Genomic DNA, 18,597 nt, shown 5'->3' on the forward strand with positions numbered 1-18,597 from the left:
CTCAGTCTACCTTGAGTCGGTGCGTCTTGGCGGCGACTCCGTTGGCCTGAATCATAGCGATGAAGATGGGGATGTCACCCAGCGGGCTGTCCTTCCCCCCTGCTATACTCACCCCGAGGGAGTCACTGACGCTCTGAGGGGGGAGAGAGGGAGAAAATGGAGACGTAGTAGTAAAGACTTGCTCCAGATGGCGCCTGAGAGAAAAGGATGCCTCATTTCCTAAATTCCCCCAGTGAGTTCAGCGACCTGCTGGTGTTACTCCATATTCTTTGACCCATGACATTCTGTGACCTGAATAGGGATTTAATCTGTATTGGCACTATAAATGTTTTCATCATACTTTATCAACAAGGACAATTTTGATAGGTAGGCATATTGGTAAACAGTATGTGGACAGCGTCACATATTTTAACAACCAACAATTGTGAGCTAATATACTCAGACATTAGATACAACATTTTTTTAAATCTGTGATAGGACAAACTTAAATTAATTGTATGAGTCCGTCAGTAGAGCCCAATCACCTCACACTTTGTTCTTTTTCATATTTCATCGTTGATGCTCTGGTGTCACATAATCTAATGGGTCACAGAATACAGTGTAACACCGGCAGTTCCTGAGGAAGCTAATTTCTCATTTGGGAACAAAAATTGAATGAAAATTGTGTTACTTTTTCCATAATATGTTGGTACCAATCACTGACTATCCAGAAAGGAAGCGTTTACATAACGCTGTTGGTACATGAACCAAGATCATGAGTCCCTCTCTCAGGTTTATGGCCATCATAAAGGCCATGAAAATCCTCCAAAGGCCAACACACAAATCTGATTCCAGGCCTGAACTTGGGAAACTTCCCAACCCCAATACCTTCCACTGACAAAGTTCTTTATGCTTTTTTTATACTTGTTCATTTTTTATATATATATATATATATATATATATATATATAGTTTTTTTATGTATTGTATTTTGTTGTATGTGTACAGTATGTGTACTACTTGTGTAATACTTTTTAATTTACCCTTGTGATCTCCACCGTACGGATGCCAGCATCTACCCCTACACACACTGAAAAACACACACACACACACACACACACACACACACACACACACACAAACACAGAAAAAAATAACAGTGATCAACATTTAACCAGTCCAAAATTATCTATGTCTTATCAATATGACATACTACAATATATAATATTATGTCACTATATTATAGTCTGTGATGCCATGAAAAAAATGCAACAAGATCTCTATGGGCTCTTACTTTGGTAAAGCCATCCCTTAAAAGGACTATTTGTAACTTTCAGAATGTCTTGTTAACAGCGACACCTGTGGCCGTTAAGTCAACGAAAGTCAGCGTCGGGCTCGCGCTTGCTCGCTCTAAATATACCTGAACGAGCATCGCTCAAAACAGTGAGGCGACACACGTCAGCTAAAACCACAATATCACTCTATATTTCAACTGCTTGGCAGTAATGTTAGCTGACCAGACGAAGGTCTCTCCATGAATCAATGCTGATCCTAGTGTTGGCTTTTCCTGCTTCAGCAAAAGCGGGTCGGTGCCGAGGCTGAAGCAGGAAGAGAAACGTTATCGTCTCCCGACTGCGCCCGCAGGGAGACACCGGCACCCGGTCAGAGACGATAACGTTTCTCGCTGCGGAGCCCCGTCACTTCACAAGACACGGAAAACCTCTGTTGGTCTGGAGGAGCTGCAGCAGTTATTTCTGCACAAACGTCCACTGTATATTCACTAGATATTCTCAGAGCTAAACTACACTTCTGCAGTGTGGAGTGAGCGTGCATGCTTGTCTAGAGCTGGAGCGAGACAGCGAGAACGCGCGCTGTGTGAGTGAAGGCAAGCAGGCAGAGGAGCAGTGACTCCGGCCACAAGCGAACGGGCATATGCAAGCGCGCATGGGATCCCGACCTGGTATATTTATACGCTTAAAAAGTTACAAACAGTCCCTTTAACGTATACCTTCAAAGCAACTAAATTTTTTCACTGGAGGTGAAAATGAACAGTTTATTGTTATTTAGTAAAGTTTTATCTTACCCCTTAAACCATGCAGAAACCCCATTCTATTAGAATCCATTAATTTATTAAATAATTATACTTAAAATTCCATTAAAATACCATAGTTACATTAATTTACCCTTTAAAACACATTAAAATGTGCTGAATGCCACCCATAAATGTAAACCTTCACATGGCCTCAACTGATATGAAAATTCAGAGATTGCTTTAATGTTATTTGGTAAATTTGAAGTTTTATTTACCCTATTAACCATGTAGAAAACCCATTAAACCCCATTAATATATTAGAAATCATTGATAGAGTGCTCCAGGGATGATGTATTTTTGTAGGCCAACCAGGAAGTTAGCATCGCCCTAGGTTCCCTCGACAAAAAGCCAATGGGATTGTTCCATTGGGTTTTGGATTATTGCAGAAAATAAACTCTGTGTCAAACACAAGTTTATGATTCTTACACATTTTGTTCAGCAATCTTCACAAACTAACACCACTTCCATGATTTTTGAAGTGTGAATGCAATCGCCAGAAGTAATAAGCTAACGTTAGGCTAGCAACAAACTCCACCACGGTCGCATGAGCACGAATATACACAGGGAAGCTGTAAAGGCGGACGTGTCGGCGTGATAACGTTTAATAGTCTCATTTAGCCACTTGTTAGCAACCGCCTTTTTTAAGACACACAAAAGCTTCAAAATTCACAAAAGGGGGAATTTATTGATGTATTTTATGTCGTAGAACAAAACGTTAAAATCTCTTCAGCTTGTGTTAACCACAGACCTGATTTCAGGCATCTAAATAAAAACCCATTGACTTCCAGACGAGGGAACTGGAAGTGCTAAAATGCTAACTCATTTCTGGGTTTTAGGACTCACTCTCACATTAACTAAACCCAAATCTGGAGTCAACCCGTTTAACAAGTAACAAAGCTACCTTTACATAAGCACAGTAACTGAAGAATAAAGTCGTCTTAAAGCACAAATTAATTTTAAATCTATACCTTAAAGGCCCTTCATTTTTCAATTATTGTGAAAATTCAGGCTTTAATGCTACTCTGCTACTTTAATGCTCATAATTTTTACTACTTAAAAAAACCCTAATCCATGCAGAAACCCCAGCACACTTACTACAGTATACTGTGTTAGTGTTCATTATAAGCTCAAACATGCAGGAAGTTGTTTCCTATTTCCTGATAACTCCGGACTCTACCTGTGCTGTTAGAGGAGGAAGTGATGTCAGTGGTGGACTTCATGTTGTTGTTGAGGGGCAGGGGGTTGGTGGAGGTCGACGTCGGGAGGTCAGAGGTCACGGGGTCACATGATGTTGAGGTGTGTGTGAGGGGTGGAGCCACAACACCTGAGCTGTTCCCACTCACATGACTCATCTGGGACAAAGAGAGAGTTCATGATATTTCTTGTTTCTGTTAATGGCTAACTGTAGATTCTGCGTTTTTTCACATTAAACTCTGTGAAATTACAGTTGAGTTGGACCAAAGCACACTTGGTGATTGTTGGAAAGAGTAATGACGACGGTTTAGATGAGTTTTATTTTGTCTCTTTCCAGTTTGAATGAAGTGTTTTATGATGCTCTGCTATGAACAGCTGATCTCAACATAAACAAAAGTACACGTAGATGATGGCGCAAGCTGAACGGAGAGGGGGGGGCAATCGTACTCGGGCACCTTGGCGGAGGTCTGCGCTCTCCACGTGCCATTCTAGTTTGTCGTATTTTGCACTTGCACCTCCATTTCATGTATGAGCTTAGGGCTGCTTGATATATGTGCTCTCATGTTCCTCATTTTATCATTTAAGTTTGACAAGTGTTATATAAATTATTATTGTTACTATTACTACACTAGTTGCCTAGGTTACTTATCTACTTTCTTATGTAAAACTAAAAACTACAATGGCTTATAAGATTTCTTAAAAACAATCACTGCAGCCTCAGGGTGGGAATAAACCTTGTGTGTGTGATGTGTCACTAGAAGCCTGTCTGTAAACTGCTGCTTTTACAGCAGTTCGTTGCCCACTAAGGATCCAGAGCAGCATGTCGGTCTGCTGCCCGCCACCGTAGCTCCGCTGTGGGTCCAGCCCGGACAGCTGATGGCGAGGCCCGAGCAGCAGATCTCTCTCCATCCACTCCCCAGCGGGGTCCGACTCTTGCCGCTGCTGTGCGGCCCAAGCAGCCCCGACCCTCGCTCAGATGTCCCGGCATGCAGCGGTCCGACGTGCTGCTCTACAGGACTGGATCCCGGTATTGGTGAGTGACTGCTGCACCGGGTTCTTCAGGGCTGCTACAACAAGCTAACTGTTGGGTTAGCTAACACTAGTAGCTAGCTACAGCTCAATAAAAAGGCCTAAATAAACAGGATTTGTTTTGTTATGTGTTTAAAAGTAATTCACAATTTACACGTTATAATTAATTTCTTAATATGCAGCCGTCTGACACTTTACTGCCAGTTCATCACAATACAACGGTAGAGACTGAAGATGACATTTGGACATCATCATTGGACCAACGTGCTGTCAATCTTGTATTCTGCTGGTTGTTGATTGGTAAGAAGCTAAGGGAGGTTATCCTCCCTTGAAGCTTCATTTGACGTGTTTTGGCCAATCACAGAAAAGCATGAAAAAAATGAAATGCATTGAGTTGATAGAAGAGGTCCCGCCCTAAGGGAGGACAGAGGGTGCTTGTCCTCCTCTAACCCCTAAGATGCCACAACCCCTTTACAGGCTGCTATTTCCCCTCTGCCCTGCAGGTGTCGCTGTTGAGGCATTTTAATTACACTTTATTAAATAATGGATTTTTTTCCAAAGAAGAGAGAAAAAAATATTTTATAAATGATACTGAGATTTGGTAATGGTTTATTTCAACCAATTAATCCTTTATATTTTGATCTCCCTCTTTCCTCTCAAAAAGGAGCAACCTCCTCTGCCTCTATGGACCAGCCTCTACTGACCCACTCTAACATAATACATCCCCTAACCCCAAAAATTGATTCTAACCTCGACCCTAAAACCGAGTGGGAGTCACCTGGCTTCCTTGTGAGTTGCGTCTGGAGGAGATCCAGGATGCAGCTTTGAGTCGTCCGAGCTCCAACAGGACTGGACCCCGAGCACACTGCGGGACACACATGCACACACACACGCACGCAGACACACACACATATTATGGAACTTATACATTCACTTTTAGTCCCATGTTTGTGAACAAATACACAGTTGAGCCCACAAACAGCAGGTGCAGTATATCAGAATGTGAAGTAAGGAGTCTGAAACTAACTGTGCCTTCACACCTCACCTGTTTGGTTCAGTTAAAATGAACACTGGTTCGTTTGAGCAGGTGTGCCAGTTGTCATCAAACCAAATAACCAAACTAGAAGTGCGAAAGCACCCTAAATCTGCCTTTAGATGATAAGAAATGTGCTCTTCACTCACCACGAGGTAGTGCACAGAGCAAGGTGCAGACACTTGCAGAGGCAAAGCTCAATGCAGGTATACGTCATCAAAAACCTGCTATGTCACATACAGCTGTTATCTCATTGGTTGCATTTTGAAAGGTCAGCGTTTCTGGAATTTTGACCTCTTCAAAATCAAAAGTTTACATGGAAGATATTCTAGTATATTCTAGTGTCCATCAGGAAGGATCTGGTCCTGTTCTGCCCTCTAGTGGATAAACATTTCCATCTTGCAGATACATATAAATCAAGTGAGAAGTAGGGTCATTTTCTCATAGACTTCTATACAATCAGACTTCTTTTTAAAACCAGAGGAGTCCTGCTGGCTGTTAGAAAGAATGCAACGTTAAGGCACTTCAGCATTGGCTTCAATTCTACCTCTACCCCGGAGGTAGCCCACTTGTCTGACCTAATTGTGTCATTGTCTAGAAAATGCACATGTTCAATAACTTTCAAAACTGAAGCATCCTGATTGGTTTAGGTTGTTAAGAGGCGTATAACATAACAAGATAACAACAGATAATCTTAAAAATAAATAGTGTGAGTGTGAGCGCGTGTGTGTGTGTGTGTGTGTGTGTGTGTGTGTGTGGGTGTGTTACCTTCAATATGGCGGCAACAGTTTCCTGGGAGGCGTGTTTTGTGTCGTCTCCGTTGACCGACAAGATCTGATCTCCCTGCATCAGACGACCATCCAGCTCAGCAGCGCCCCCTCTGACCACCTCAGAGATAAACACACCGCTACCACTCCTAAAACACACACACACACACACACACACACACACACACACAAACACACACACATACACACACACACACACACACACACACACACACACATACACACACCGACAGTGATGGAAGAAAATATTCAGACCTTTTAGTAGTAGTTCAAGTAGCAATACCAATGTCAAAATACAGCTAAAAGTCCTCCATTCAAAATTGTACTTAAAGGTCCAGTGTGTAGGATTTAGGGGGCTCTATTAGCAGAAATGGAATATAATATTCATAATTATGTTGTCCTTAGTGTATAATCACATGAAACTAAGAATTGTTGTGTTTTGGTTAGCTTAGAATGAACCGTTTATATCTACAGAGTCCGCCATGTTGCTCCTCCATGTTTCTAGAATAGCCCAGAATGGACAAACCAAACTCTGGCTCTAGAGAGAATCTTTTGTGTTTTTCTGTTACCTGAAGGCCACCGTAGTTCTCCGAAACACTTGGAAAGGGAGGGGTGAGAGGAGGGGTATTCAGTTGGTTGCAAACTGCAACCACACCACTAGATGCCACTAAATCCTCCACACTGCTCCTTCTAACTATAAAGGGAGGAATCTCTGTCTGTCTTTCTGTGTGTCTGTATTTCTGGGGACCCAAAGACGTGCAGTGTTGAAGTTGGTGCAATTTGGACACGTTTAATATGAATAAACTTTGAATAAAACAAACCCAGCGCTATATGCAGCAGCGGGGGCGGGGCTTAAGGGCTCTGCAGACTCCAGCATGTCATCTGCAGCGGGCAGACCACGGATCATTAACTGCAGTTCACTTTTGCTGCTGGATCGGTGATCGCTACATGAATGCTGGTTAATGTTATAATTTACCAACTTTTCTTCCCTGGAGTCAACGAGCATGAGCCGATAGCCTACAGGAACAGAGTCACTCTGCAATTGCAACTCAAATTGTGTAAGTTTGCCATACTAACTTATAACTTTACTACTGGCAAAATACCTTCACTCAGTAAACCCATGCTCTACTTTAGAACAACAGCAGTTATGTCAAAGCAAGTGACTAACACGGCTATTAGGAAATTACCTCTGCTAAGTGTATTTCACCAATGTTTCAGCCAGTACTACTTGCGCGACTTGGGTGTATTTTCCTCCGTGAGTAAGACTGTGTTTCCCCACCGTATACTAACTTATAAGACTAATAACGTTACCGCCAGCAAAATACCTAATACCTAATAGACTGTTAGCAGCCGCCGCTTGGGTGTGTGACGCATCTATGTCATGGCAGGTGTATTGCTCAGGACACAAGGAAGCGCTGCGTTTAGAGTGAAGTTGTTAGTATGAGAAGCAATACCACAGGCCATGCATTCAGTCTGTTCTAAACAGGAATGTTTGGAATGGGCACCTCAGTTAGTTAAGTAAAAGTATTAGCATCAAAATATACTTAAAGTACCAAAAGTAAACATGCTCATTATGCAGAATGACCCATTTCAAAATAATATAATATAGAATGTAATGGATAATGTTCAGCTATCGCCCTGAAGGGGATTCTTATACAACAATGACCCGCTAGCTGTAACTCATTATCCTGCTTATTACACGGCTACTTACTGAAGAAATCAATATTTTGACACAAAAACGGTCCTCCAGAGTCCGACATCAGAGCTGCGCCCATAGCAATGGTCTGTTATACATAGCAACGGTCTGTTATACAGAAATTACAGACTGCAGAACGCTGTGATTGACCAATCAGAATCGAGTATTCAACACAGCCGTGTAATAATGAATTATAATTATTGATGCATTAATGTGTTCATCACTTTAATGTTGCAGCTGGTAAAGGTGGAGCTCATTTTAATTAACTTTGTATACTGCTGGGCAGATTAATCTATAATAATACCTTGTAATTTATTAGTTAATTCAATTTTGTGTAAATAATCTGAATCTGTAAAGAAATTTAAGTAATTAAATTAATGTGGTGGAGTAAAAAGTACAATATTTCCCTCTGAGATGTAGTGGAGTATAAGTATAAAGTAACAGAAAATGGAAATATTCAAGTAAAGTGCCTCAAAGTTGTACTAAAGTACAGAACTTTAGTAAGTGTACTTGATTTTAACCAACAACAGCATTAACACACACAGAGTGTTGTGTAAGTGTAACTGTGTGTGTGTTTTTTTTTAAGACAGACCTCTTCCCAACGATGCTGAGTCCCAGCCCTCTGCCGCTCCTCTTGTGCAGTTCCACCTTAAAGACGTCCAGGTTTTCCTCGTCTCTGTACTGAGCCTCGTCCCTCAGCACTGTCAGACGAACCTTCGCCGGCGTGTGACGCAGGGCGGCGATGGCCTCCTCGTGGGACGCCCCGCGGAGGTCCACCCCGTTCACCTGGACACACATGACAATAAAAATCTAAAATCTCGTGCCTCTTCCACCTGATGAATATTATCAATCAATTTAGAATCCATCATCATTGTGAATCCGTCATACATCATTTTCAATTCCTCACATCTGGACTGCTGTAAAGGTCTTAAATCCCTTCCCTTTCTCTAATGTAGAAATAGGGCTAAAATTATGATGCAAACTCATATCTTTATTATATTTTTTCATGTCCACTAAAATGAACTTTTCGACTGAGACAGTATTGCTTTTTTTTTACTAAGATTTAGTTTTTCTAAAATAACAAAATAAATTGAATATAGGAATTTGTCTTGGTGTTTTGGTGCATAACAATAAACACAGTGAGTTAAGCACTGTTGAATTACTTTATATACTGCTGGGGAGTTTAATCTATAATAATACATCATCATTTGTCGTAGTAGTAGAAGTGAAGTAAAAAGTACAATATTTCCCTCTGAGGTGTAGTGGAGTAGAAGTATAAAGTAGCATGAAAATGGAAATACTCAAATAAATTAAAAGTACCTCAAAATTGTACTGAAGTACAGTACTTAAGGACATGAGTATTTCTCCAGCAGGGGGAGACACTGTCTACATGTATCAGCCTGTGATTTAATCTTTTGATTTTAAAGTAGAAACTCATCATTTTATAATCCCTAGATAATAATACTGCAGTATGAGTACCATTAGTACTAGCATTGCTGACGCAAATATTAGAAGGAACAGCAACAACAGCTAAATTAATTAACGAATGAATATCGTATTTCAACTGCAGTATTAGCAATATAAGTTGTAGTATTACTAACAGTATTAGTTACAGCAATAACACTACTAATGACGGTATTCGCAGTAACAGTGTTAAAAGTAATGATTTATGTCAAGCAGCTAAGAAACCAAAACAGGACATGTAGACAAAACAACATCCACACACTTGGGAGTATTAGCAGTACTACCAGTACTGCAGTGCTGCGTGAGTAGTACCTCGAGTATCTGGTCTCCTGCCCACAGTCGTCCGTCTCTGGCTGCGGCTCCTTCTTCATAAACCTCATGGATCACTATGGCGTCCTGGTGGAAAGACACCGAGAAACAATGAGAGAGAGCAACATTTTGAAGTATAACTGAGGCCCTGTTCAGACCTGGTATTAACATGCATCCTCAGTGATCACACTATTTGTGAGAGACGGTGTGTGGTGAATGTTCAGTTATTATATACATTTAAAAAATAAAGAGGAAGGAAGAAACAAAACAATAAAAAAAGGACAAGTGAATAAAGTAAAAACCACCAGCATTGTGTGTGTGTGTGTGTGTGTGTGTGTGTGTGTGTGTGTGTGTTACCAGCTGTGTGTCTCTTCCTCCCACTATACTGAGTCCGAGTCCTGATCGACCTTTACAGATCTCCAACAGCATCTCCTGACCAGGAACCACCGCACAGCATGATGGGTCTGAGAAGGAGGAGGAGGAGGAGGAGGAGGAGGAGGATGAGAAGGATTAGTTTATTACCTCTCCTTTAAATAGAAGATATGTTCAACCATATTCTGCCGTTTTTCACTGCAGAGGCACAATGTTTGGACCTGTATGTTATGTAGGGAAGTATATACACTGTATGTATGTGTAACTTTTACCACAGGCTGCTCTGTTTTTGGTTGTTTTTGTAAAACATCATTATAAGTTCCCCTGTGAATATCATATGTCAGGTTACTGCTGTAAAAAGAGGAAATAAAAGTGAGCGAGTCCAAATCTATCTGGATCTCCCTGTGAAGCATCTTTAGATTTGTGTTTGTGTAGGTAAATATGTAAGCTAACATCTTCCCAAGGGTTTTTTTCCTGCTCGTATTAATAAGTCGTCATGGTAACAAGTCAATCAACAACACCGACTCATATCGACCGACTGCAATCTGCAACCACGCCACTAGATGCCCCAAATCCTACACACTGTACCTTTAAAGTACCAAATTAGAAGTACTCATTATGCAGAATGTCCCATTTCAGAATAATATATCTATATATCTATATAGATATATAGATTTATTATTGGATTCTAATTATTGATGCATTAATGTGTTCATCGCAATAGTGTTGCAGCTGGTAAATGTGGAGCTACTTTTAATGACTTTATATATTGACAATTGACAATTGATTGTTGTGTTTCCAGAATATGTTTAGCCTAACTTAGCAAAGACTGTTAGCCCAGGACCTTCCAACAACCAAGGAGGGTGAAAAGTGGATATGTCACGAGTCATCATTGCGTCATATTATTGGGGTACAACACATGCGCAGTCTGCACTCGCTGAAATTGAGCCAATAGCAACGCACGACCACAGCTCCAGTTACACTGCACATGTGTCATACCCCATAGCTGAAGACCTGTGTCCCAGCCTAATAAACCTAATAAACCTAATAAACATAATAAACCTTGCCAACAGCTCCAAAGCTCCATTACAGAGTTGTTGATTTAATGCTGTGATTGAAATTTTAGTACAGATTAAAAAAAAAAATTACCATCATGTTTCCTGAAGATTTAATATTTGATGAGATGAAACTTAATATTAGATGCCTGTGGTAGTAGATTATAAGACATTTAAATCCAAATTCTATGTTACATATTAACTGTATACTACACTGTATATACTGTACACACGGAACTTTACAGTGTACAAGAAATCAACATACTTACAAACGTGTGTGATACCTGTGTTGTCAGATGTCAATCAAACTGAAACTTTAGAGTGAGGACCCTCACAAGTATAGAAGTACAAATGTGTGTTTGTGTGTGTGTGTGTGTGTGTGTGTGTATGTGTGTACCTCTGTTGGCGGTTTGCAGGTCGGGGCTGATCAGAGGAGGAGATACAGCTGTCTGTTTACTGGAACTGCTGGAAGACCTGCAGGACTGAACGCACGAACGCACGCACGCACGCACGCACGCACGCACGCACGCACGCACGCACGCACGCACACACACACACACACACACACACACACACACACACACGTACACTCACACACACACACACACACACACACACACACACATACGCGCGGAGATCAGATTAAATGTATCGATTAGCTCAGTGAAGCAGCAGACAGATCAGTCTCAACAGAGAACAGATGAAGGTTAAAAAATTGCAACTAAAGAAGGAAAAGAAAACTATTGAAACATTAAATAGTAGTATTATTATTTGATGTAAGAAATTAGCTTATTGATATGAAAAAGCAGGATGTTTACTTACAGCGCTGATCAAATATGAATCAATATTCTGTTACTGTAATGTCTATTTCTCTCCTCAGATGTTCTCAGAATCATCTTGTAGTGTACTGTTTAGCTGTAAAATGAGAAAGTTTGCCCGGCTGGTGTGCGGTGTTTGGTATTTCCTCAACAGATCTCAACATGGCTGCCGGGTCACAAACTTTCTAATTTTACAGCTAAACAGTACACTACAAGATGTTACTGAAAACATTTGAGCCGAGAAATAGGCATTACAGTAACAGAATATTTATTCATATTTGATCAGCGCTGCCTAGTTTGACCGTTTGATCGGAGTTTGCGAGTGATTGACAGCTGCTCAGACGGCAAGGCTCCAGCTCGACTCTGATTGGCTGTTTTCCTCCAGTCTGTGAAATCTTGCAGATGCCATTAGGAGCACCGGACAGAGGCACATGATTTTTTTCAGATTACCTGTCTCATGCACTACTGTCAGGATATAGTGACCCTTTTATAAAAATAACTTCTTTAAATCATATTCGCTCATGTTGGTTTCAGGGGTTAAATAAAACAGACTTTGCTGACAAAGGTACAACCAGAAACCAGATACAAATACAGAAAACTCTGGTGACAAGCAGGATCAGGTGAAACCGTCACTGTGAGGATTAGAATTATTCCACAGAGATTTGTGCTCACAACTGTGAACTCAGATTATCTGTCTACTAACGTAAACACAGTTATTGTGTTGTTACCTGCTGCTCCAGCAACGCCTTCGGAGCCTGAAGCTCATTTTCTGGAGACTCTGCAACTTTCAGCCTCTGCAGGAAATACACACACACACACACACACACACACACACACACACGCACGCACGCACGCACGCACGCACACACACACACACACACACACACACACACACACACACACACACACACACACAAGGTGAATATTTGGAACAAAACACTGAGGATAAAGTCTATTTACTATGACCATTCAATCAAGTACTGTACTTAAGTATAATGTTGAGATACTTGTACTTGAACATTTCCATTATCTGCTACTTGTATTTCTACTACACTATATCTCAGAGAGAAATATTGCACATTTTACTCCACTAAATTGAGTTAATACCTTTAGTTACTTTGTAGATGAAGATTTTTTTTTAAATAATGATCCTATAAAATACAAAGCATTGTTATACAGTAAATGAAACCACCTGACCTATAAAATGAACATAATTAGCTCCATTGCTGCCAGCTACAATATTTAAATAAATCTTACATGTTACTGCATCAATAATAATAATAATCTAAGAGTATAATATCTAATAATGCAACAACTACAGAGTCTACTTTGGCTGCATAATGAGCACTTTTACTTGGAACCTTTAAGTACAGTTCCTTGATACTACTTTTGTGGGTTTATTTAAATAAAATTTTGAATTTTAAAGAACTTGTAACAGAGTATTTTTAAATTGTGGTATTTCTACTTTTACTGAAGTAAAAGCTCTTCGTACTTCTTCCACAGTATGACACGGACAGAGTGTCAGAATGAGTGAGAGTCAGTGACGTTTGTTACCTTTTTGGAGGTGTCGTTCTCTCTCAGACTCTTGGGGGCGCTGTTGCTGTTTCTGTTTCTGTTCCTGTTGTTCTGTTCGGCTTCATCGCTTGTCTCGTCCTGCTCAACAGACCACAGATCAGTTTACAAGTTTCAAATTCTTGTGAAATGTGGGCCGAAAATACCAGTTTATCCCTCTCTAGTTACACCTGTATACAGAAGTTTTGTTATAAATTAAACTACCCAACAGTTTATACAACTACAGCTGAAACCATTAGTTAATTAATGCATGAGTAATAATAATCAAATGATATAATATATAATAGTATAACAGTCACAGGGGACATTTTTATACTTTAACTACATTTCCCTGATTATACTTACATACTTATACTTAAGTAAAATGTTCAATGCAGGATTTTTACTTGTAACAGAGTACTTTTTACAGTGCGGTATTAGTTAAGTAAAATATCTGATTACTTCTTCCACCACTGGCCCCTACACACAGAGGGGTAAGGGGTTAAAGGTCAACCTAAACCATAAGTGAGTGAATAACTTTATTTCACCTTTCAAAACCCAGAGTTACAAGGTGCTTCACAGGGGCACATGCAGTGCTCGAAGAGGGCCGGTACTCACCGGTACACAGTTCTACAACTACATTTTTCTCCTTGGCGTACCGTGACTTTTTCATGCGTAGCAGCACTTCTCACAAGCTGCCGGTACTTTTCTCTATTTCTTGTAAATACTCCTTGTATCTTGGAGATTCAGTGAGAACGAGGGTGCTGTAATTTATCAATACAATGTTCATGTCCTTTTTGTAAAATAATCAATGAACTGTTCGTCATAACTTTTTTTATTTGTGAACAAATATAATTAATTAAATATTATTTAAAGGTTTTCTGAATCTGCTCTTTAAGGGGCAAACATTTCCAGAAGAATTAAATGTTCAGACAAAGGCTTTGATATGTGTAAATAATAAAATATTCATTTAATTAGTAATAATAATGGTCCAAAATTATGTTAAATTGCATAGTTTTAAGTCAAAAACCTTAAAATTTTCTTGGGGGAGGACCCCCAAACCCAATATCTCCTAGTATGTTTTATTCACTGTAGAAATTGAGAATGTGTCTCTTTTTCCTGCTGCATAATAAAGTATGTAGGAGCATTCTGACTGGGACACTGCTCCTAAAACCTGAATGATACCCGACTATAGGCTACAAATAGCACTTTAACTATTAACACTAAACACACCACCTTAATCCTAGAATGTTCCAGTGTGAATATTATTGTAGTATTATAGGCCTACTATAGAAGATGCATAGCCCAGTATAATAATATAACAATAAAACCACAGCTGATTATGACTGACACAGTTTAACATGCTTAAAGAACTAATGAATAAATAAGAATAAGTCGCAAGAGATTGCTGATACCGGCCGATGCACACGCCAACATGTGAATAAGAGGAGTACTGGCACTTCTTCTTTTCAACTTCAAGCACCATGCACATGAGAATTTCAGGGAAACAAATAAACACAATAAAGAGACAACTACATCAAATCATTGCAGTAAAAAGTTATAAAATGCCAGTATGTTTTTTTTTACAGGTTTTTAAAAGTTTTGAAAATGTGACCCAAACTCAGCTGTTCTGCTACTGAGGTGGAGTTTGATCACCCTTATTATTTGTCTTAAGCCTGTACTGAAGAACCTTAAGCAACATGTGGTTGTCATATCTGAGCGAAGGCTAACAGGTTAAAAGATCAGATATTTATAATGAAGCCAAATGACAGAAAGCTTTAAAAGTAATCTCAAAGTTCTTAAACAAACGGCGAGCCGGTGAAATCCAGTCAGGACTGGAGAGAAATGTTCTCTGTTTTTTGTGTTTGCTTGAAGCTTTGCTGCTGCTGCTGCTGCTGCTGCTGCTGCAGCACTGACGCAGGTAAATAGTATAGTCAAGGTAAATAATAACACAGCAGTAAAGTCGAGAAGAAATGAAGATGTGGATTTTCTTTTGGGGGGAATATTGGTCTGGCCAATGATCTTCTTTGGGGAACACTGTCACTGTTTCTGAGATGATAAGAGAGAGAGAAAGAGCACCCATCCAAATATTCACATTTGATATCAATGTGAGGAATGGGATTCAGGAAGTGAATATATTGGAGTGGAGAGCAGTAGATTTGGACTGACCAGTGTGTCCGATGACGGGTGGAGCGTCAGGCTGTCAGGGGGGCGGGGTCCGTCTGTGGGGACGGAGACACTGAGACCAGCTGGAGAGACAGACTGACACAGAAGAGGAAGAGAATATACATGTATAAAGGTCAGTCTACAGGTGCCTCTCTCCTCCCTCCACCTCCATAATCCAGACTGACTCTCAGGAATTAGTATGTCAGTAAAAGGAGAGTGAGAGTGAAATCAAATGACAAGTTTGACAGCCGATTAGACTGTTATCAGGTCAGTAGGGCCCTACTACACCCAATAGTAGGTTTTATCATCTATTCACATGGTCGATCACTGAAATAAGGTATAAAAGAAGAGGACAGCAACCATAGTAATTATGACAGGAGCAGAAGTGGATGTCAGGCGCTGTAGTATAGACAGTGTGAAACTCCATAAGGGGTGGAGGTCACAGGATTTTCACCCAGGAGGCCAGAGTTTGTATCCCATTTGAAACCAACAATGTGTAGTTGTCTTTGTGTTCACAACCTTAAAAGGATGGTATGTAAGTTTTTTACACTTATAAACACGTTTTAATCATTTTTTATTGCCAATGTGTGAACAGGTTCTGGGTTTCCTCTATCAGCCTGTAGACTGCTTTTAATGTGAAGAAACTGGGCTGTTTTTTCCGGGAAAATCCAATGGATGTGACGTCATGCGCGTTCGCAGGTGCCTTTATTTTCAGCTCCACTGTGTAACCTAAACGTTCTTTTAGAAATGGAGTCCGCTAACGGCAACAAATGACCAGCCCCCACCACAACTCACACTCAAACACAAACTCCACGGAAGCACAAAAAAAAAAAGTTATATCTAGTGAAGCCTGTCTTGCAAAAGCGGAATGTGACCGACATCGGGGGAAAACTGGTGTCGTGGGAGTGTGTGTGCATGTGGGAAGTGAGTAATGAAGGAAGAGAGAGAGAGCAGCAGAGCAGAAGAGAGTTCGTTTAGCTCTGAGAATATCAAGTCAATGTTCAGTGGAAGTTGCAGTTTGTTCAGAAATAAATGCTGCAGCTCCTCCAGACCAGCAGATGTTTCCCGTGTCTTGTTTCCCTGCTGCTGAGTGAAGTGACGGCAGGGGCTAACTCCGGAGCGAGTAACGTTTATCGACTCCGGCCCAGGAGACCAAAACTACTGCCGTCTGACCACGGTCGGGAGGCTGAGGCAGGAAAAGTTAAGTTTCCAAGCATGTGAAATATATAGTGATACTGTGGTTTTAGCTGCTAATGTTGCTAACGTTAATCAACATGATGCCTGTCAATCACGTTCAGTCTTGTGTGTGTCGCCTACTGTGTTGACCGATTCTCGCTCGCATTTATGTAGTGCGAGCATAGGTGTGCACATGAACAACAGGACAATGACTGTCGTTGACTTAAAGGTAGGCAGTAGGCAACACTTTTTGGCATCATTGGGTAAAAATTCCATAATAACCTTTCAGTATATTGTAATTTAATTGTTCTGAGAGATAACTAGACTTCTGCTCCTCCTCATGGCTCTGTTTTCAGGCTTTAGAAAATCTAGCCCGTGACGGGAGACTTTAACCAATCACAGGTCATTTCAGAGAGAGAGAGCGTTCCTATTGGCTGTGCCATATGATACCTGTGCTAATCCGCGTAACTCCGATATCATATCGGAGTTTCAGGTTAGAATTCCAAAACAAGACTTTTTGAAGTTTGGCACCTGGACTTCAGTTCGTTGTTGTCTATAAGTTCTGGACTGGTTCTTGATCACACTGACTAACAGACTGACAGGTAACTCACTCATTCTGCATCATCAGAGCATCATCAGGACCCCCATGGGGAAATCAAATACTCATGACTGACAGCAGGTTTGTATGCACTTTAATGTTTCTGATGTCTTCATTTATGTTCTCCGGTGTCACACAGAGACAAAAGTATGTGGGCATGGATCTGTGTGTGTGCGTGTGAGTGTGTGTGTTGTTACCTCTGGGCTGACAGGGCTGAGGACAGGGGGAGGAGGGGGAGTGGAGCAGGGGGCGACGGCCATCTGGTTTATAGCATCCTCATTTCTACAGAGAGAGAGAGAGACAGGCAGAGAGAGAGACAGAGAGGGACAGGCAGAGAGAGAGACATAGAGGGACAGGCAGAGAGAGAGACAGAGAGGGACAGGCAGAGAGAGAGACAGAAAAGGACAGGCAGAGAGAGAGACAGAGAAGGACAGGCAGAGAGAGAGACAGAGTGGGACAGGCAGAGAGAGAGACAGAAAAGGACAGGCAGAGAGAGAGACAGAGAAGGACAGGCAGAGAGAGAGAGACAGAGAGAGACAGGCAGAGAGAGAGACAGAGAGAGACAGACAGGCAGAGAGAGAGACAGAGAGAGACAGAGAGAGACAGAGAGGAACAGGCAGAGAGACAGAGAGAGACAGAGGGACATCAGTCAGTTTTGGCTGCAACATGAAAACAGGACAGAAACAACAAAAGCACATTTCCTCTTCAGTGGGGAACTGATGGAGTTTATTATTAATGCAGAGCTTCACCACCTGAGACCCCTCTCCAGTATGAACACATGTCTGCTCGGTGTTTCATTACAGTATCTGTCCCTGTGAGAGCAGATCAGTCACAGAGCTGCAGAGGAGCTGCAGCCTGCAGCAGCACTGCAGTGCAGCTGCACTAACACGACTGCAGCAGAGCTACACACAGATGGAGACCTGGGTTACATCCATGGGTTACATCCTGGTCCACTTTGACATCCAGCTTTGTTTTTATGAAGGTTGGAGCACCTCTTGTAAGTCACACAAACATGTGTGTTAAAGGAACTGTATGTAACTTTTAGCCGTTATAAATTGTTTTTTATTGCCAATGTGTGAACAGGTTGTACCTTAACTTAAAAATGAGACCTTCCAAGACTTTCTGGGTTTCCTCTATCAGCCTGTAGACCATTAATTGTGACCATATTTTCAAACCCCTAAACTGGGACCCTTAAGTGTACCGCATGTTCATGCACGTTCATGCACACGCACGTGCACATTTGAGCACAGAGTGGGATCAGAAAGAAGGCATTTTTAT

At 41.0% G+C, this 18,597-nt stretch overlaps 1 protein-coding gene across 1 annotated transcript in view; it reads right to left on the minus strand.

The window, feature by feature from the left end:
* patj (PATJ crumbs cell polarity complex component) overlaps positions 1 to 18,597 on the minus strand; it is a 188,088-nt gene that overhangs the window by 6,462 nt on the left and 163,029 nt on the right. Inside the window, exons 31-43 of the mRNA XM_037770302.1 lie at positions 17,517 to 17,601; positions 15,549 to 15,641; positions 13,383 to 13,481; positions 12,557 to 12,622; positions 11,408 to 11,492; positions 9,941 to 10,047; positions 9,587 to 9,670; positions 8,403 to 8,596; positions 6,095 to 6,242; positions 5,072 to 5,158; positions 3,248 to 3,422; positions 1,022 to 1,068; positions 11 to 133 (exon numbers count right to left, since the gene is read on the minus strand). Of these exons, the coding sequence (XP_037626230.1) occupies positions 11 to 133; positions 1,022 to 1,068; positions 3,248 to 3,422; positions 5,072 to 5,158; positions 6,095 to 6,242; positions 8,403 to 8,596; positions 9,587 to 9,670; positions 9,941 to 10,047; positions 11,408 to 11,492; positions 12,557 to 12,622; positions 13,383 to 13,481; positions 15,549 to 15,641; positions 17,517 to 17,601 (1,393 nt within the window). The remainder of the gene's footprint in view (positions 1 to 10; positions 134 to 1,021; positions 1,069 to 3,247; positions 3,423 to 5,071; positions 5,159 to 6,094; positions 6,243 to 8,402; positions 8,597 to 9,586; positions 9,671 to 9,940; positions 10,048 to 11,407; positions 11,493 to 12,556; positions 12,623 to 13,382; positions 13,482 to 15,548; positions 15,642 to 17,516; positions 17,602 to 18,597) is intronic.

Source organism: Sebastes umbrosus, chromosome 5 (assembly GCF_015220745.1).
Source record: "Sebastes umbrosus isolate fSebUmb1 chromosome 5, fSebUmb1.pri, whole genome shotgun sequence".
Taxonomy (NCBI): Eukaryota; Metazoa; Chordata; class Actinopteri; order Perciformes; family Sebastidae; genus Sebastes; species Sebastes umbrosus.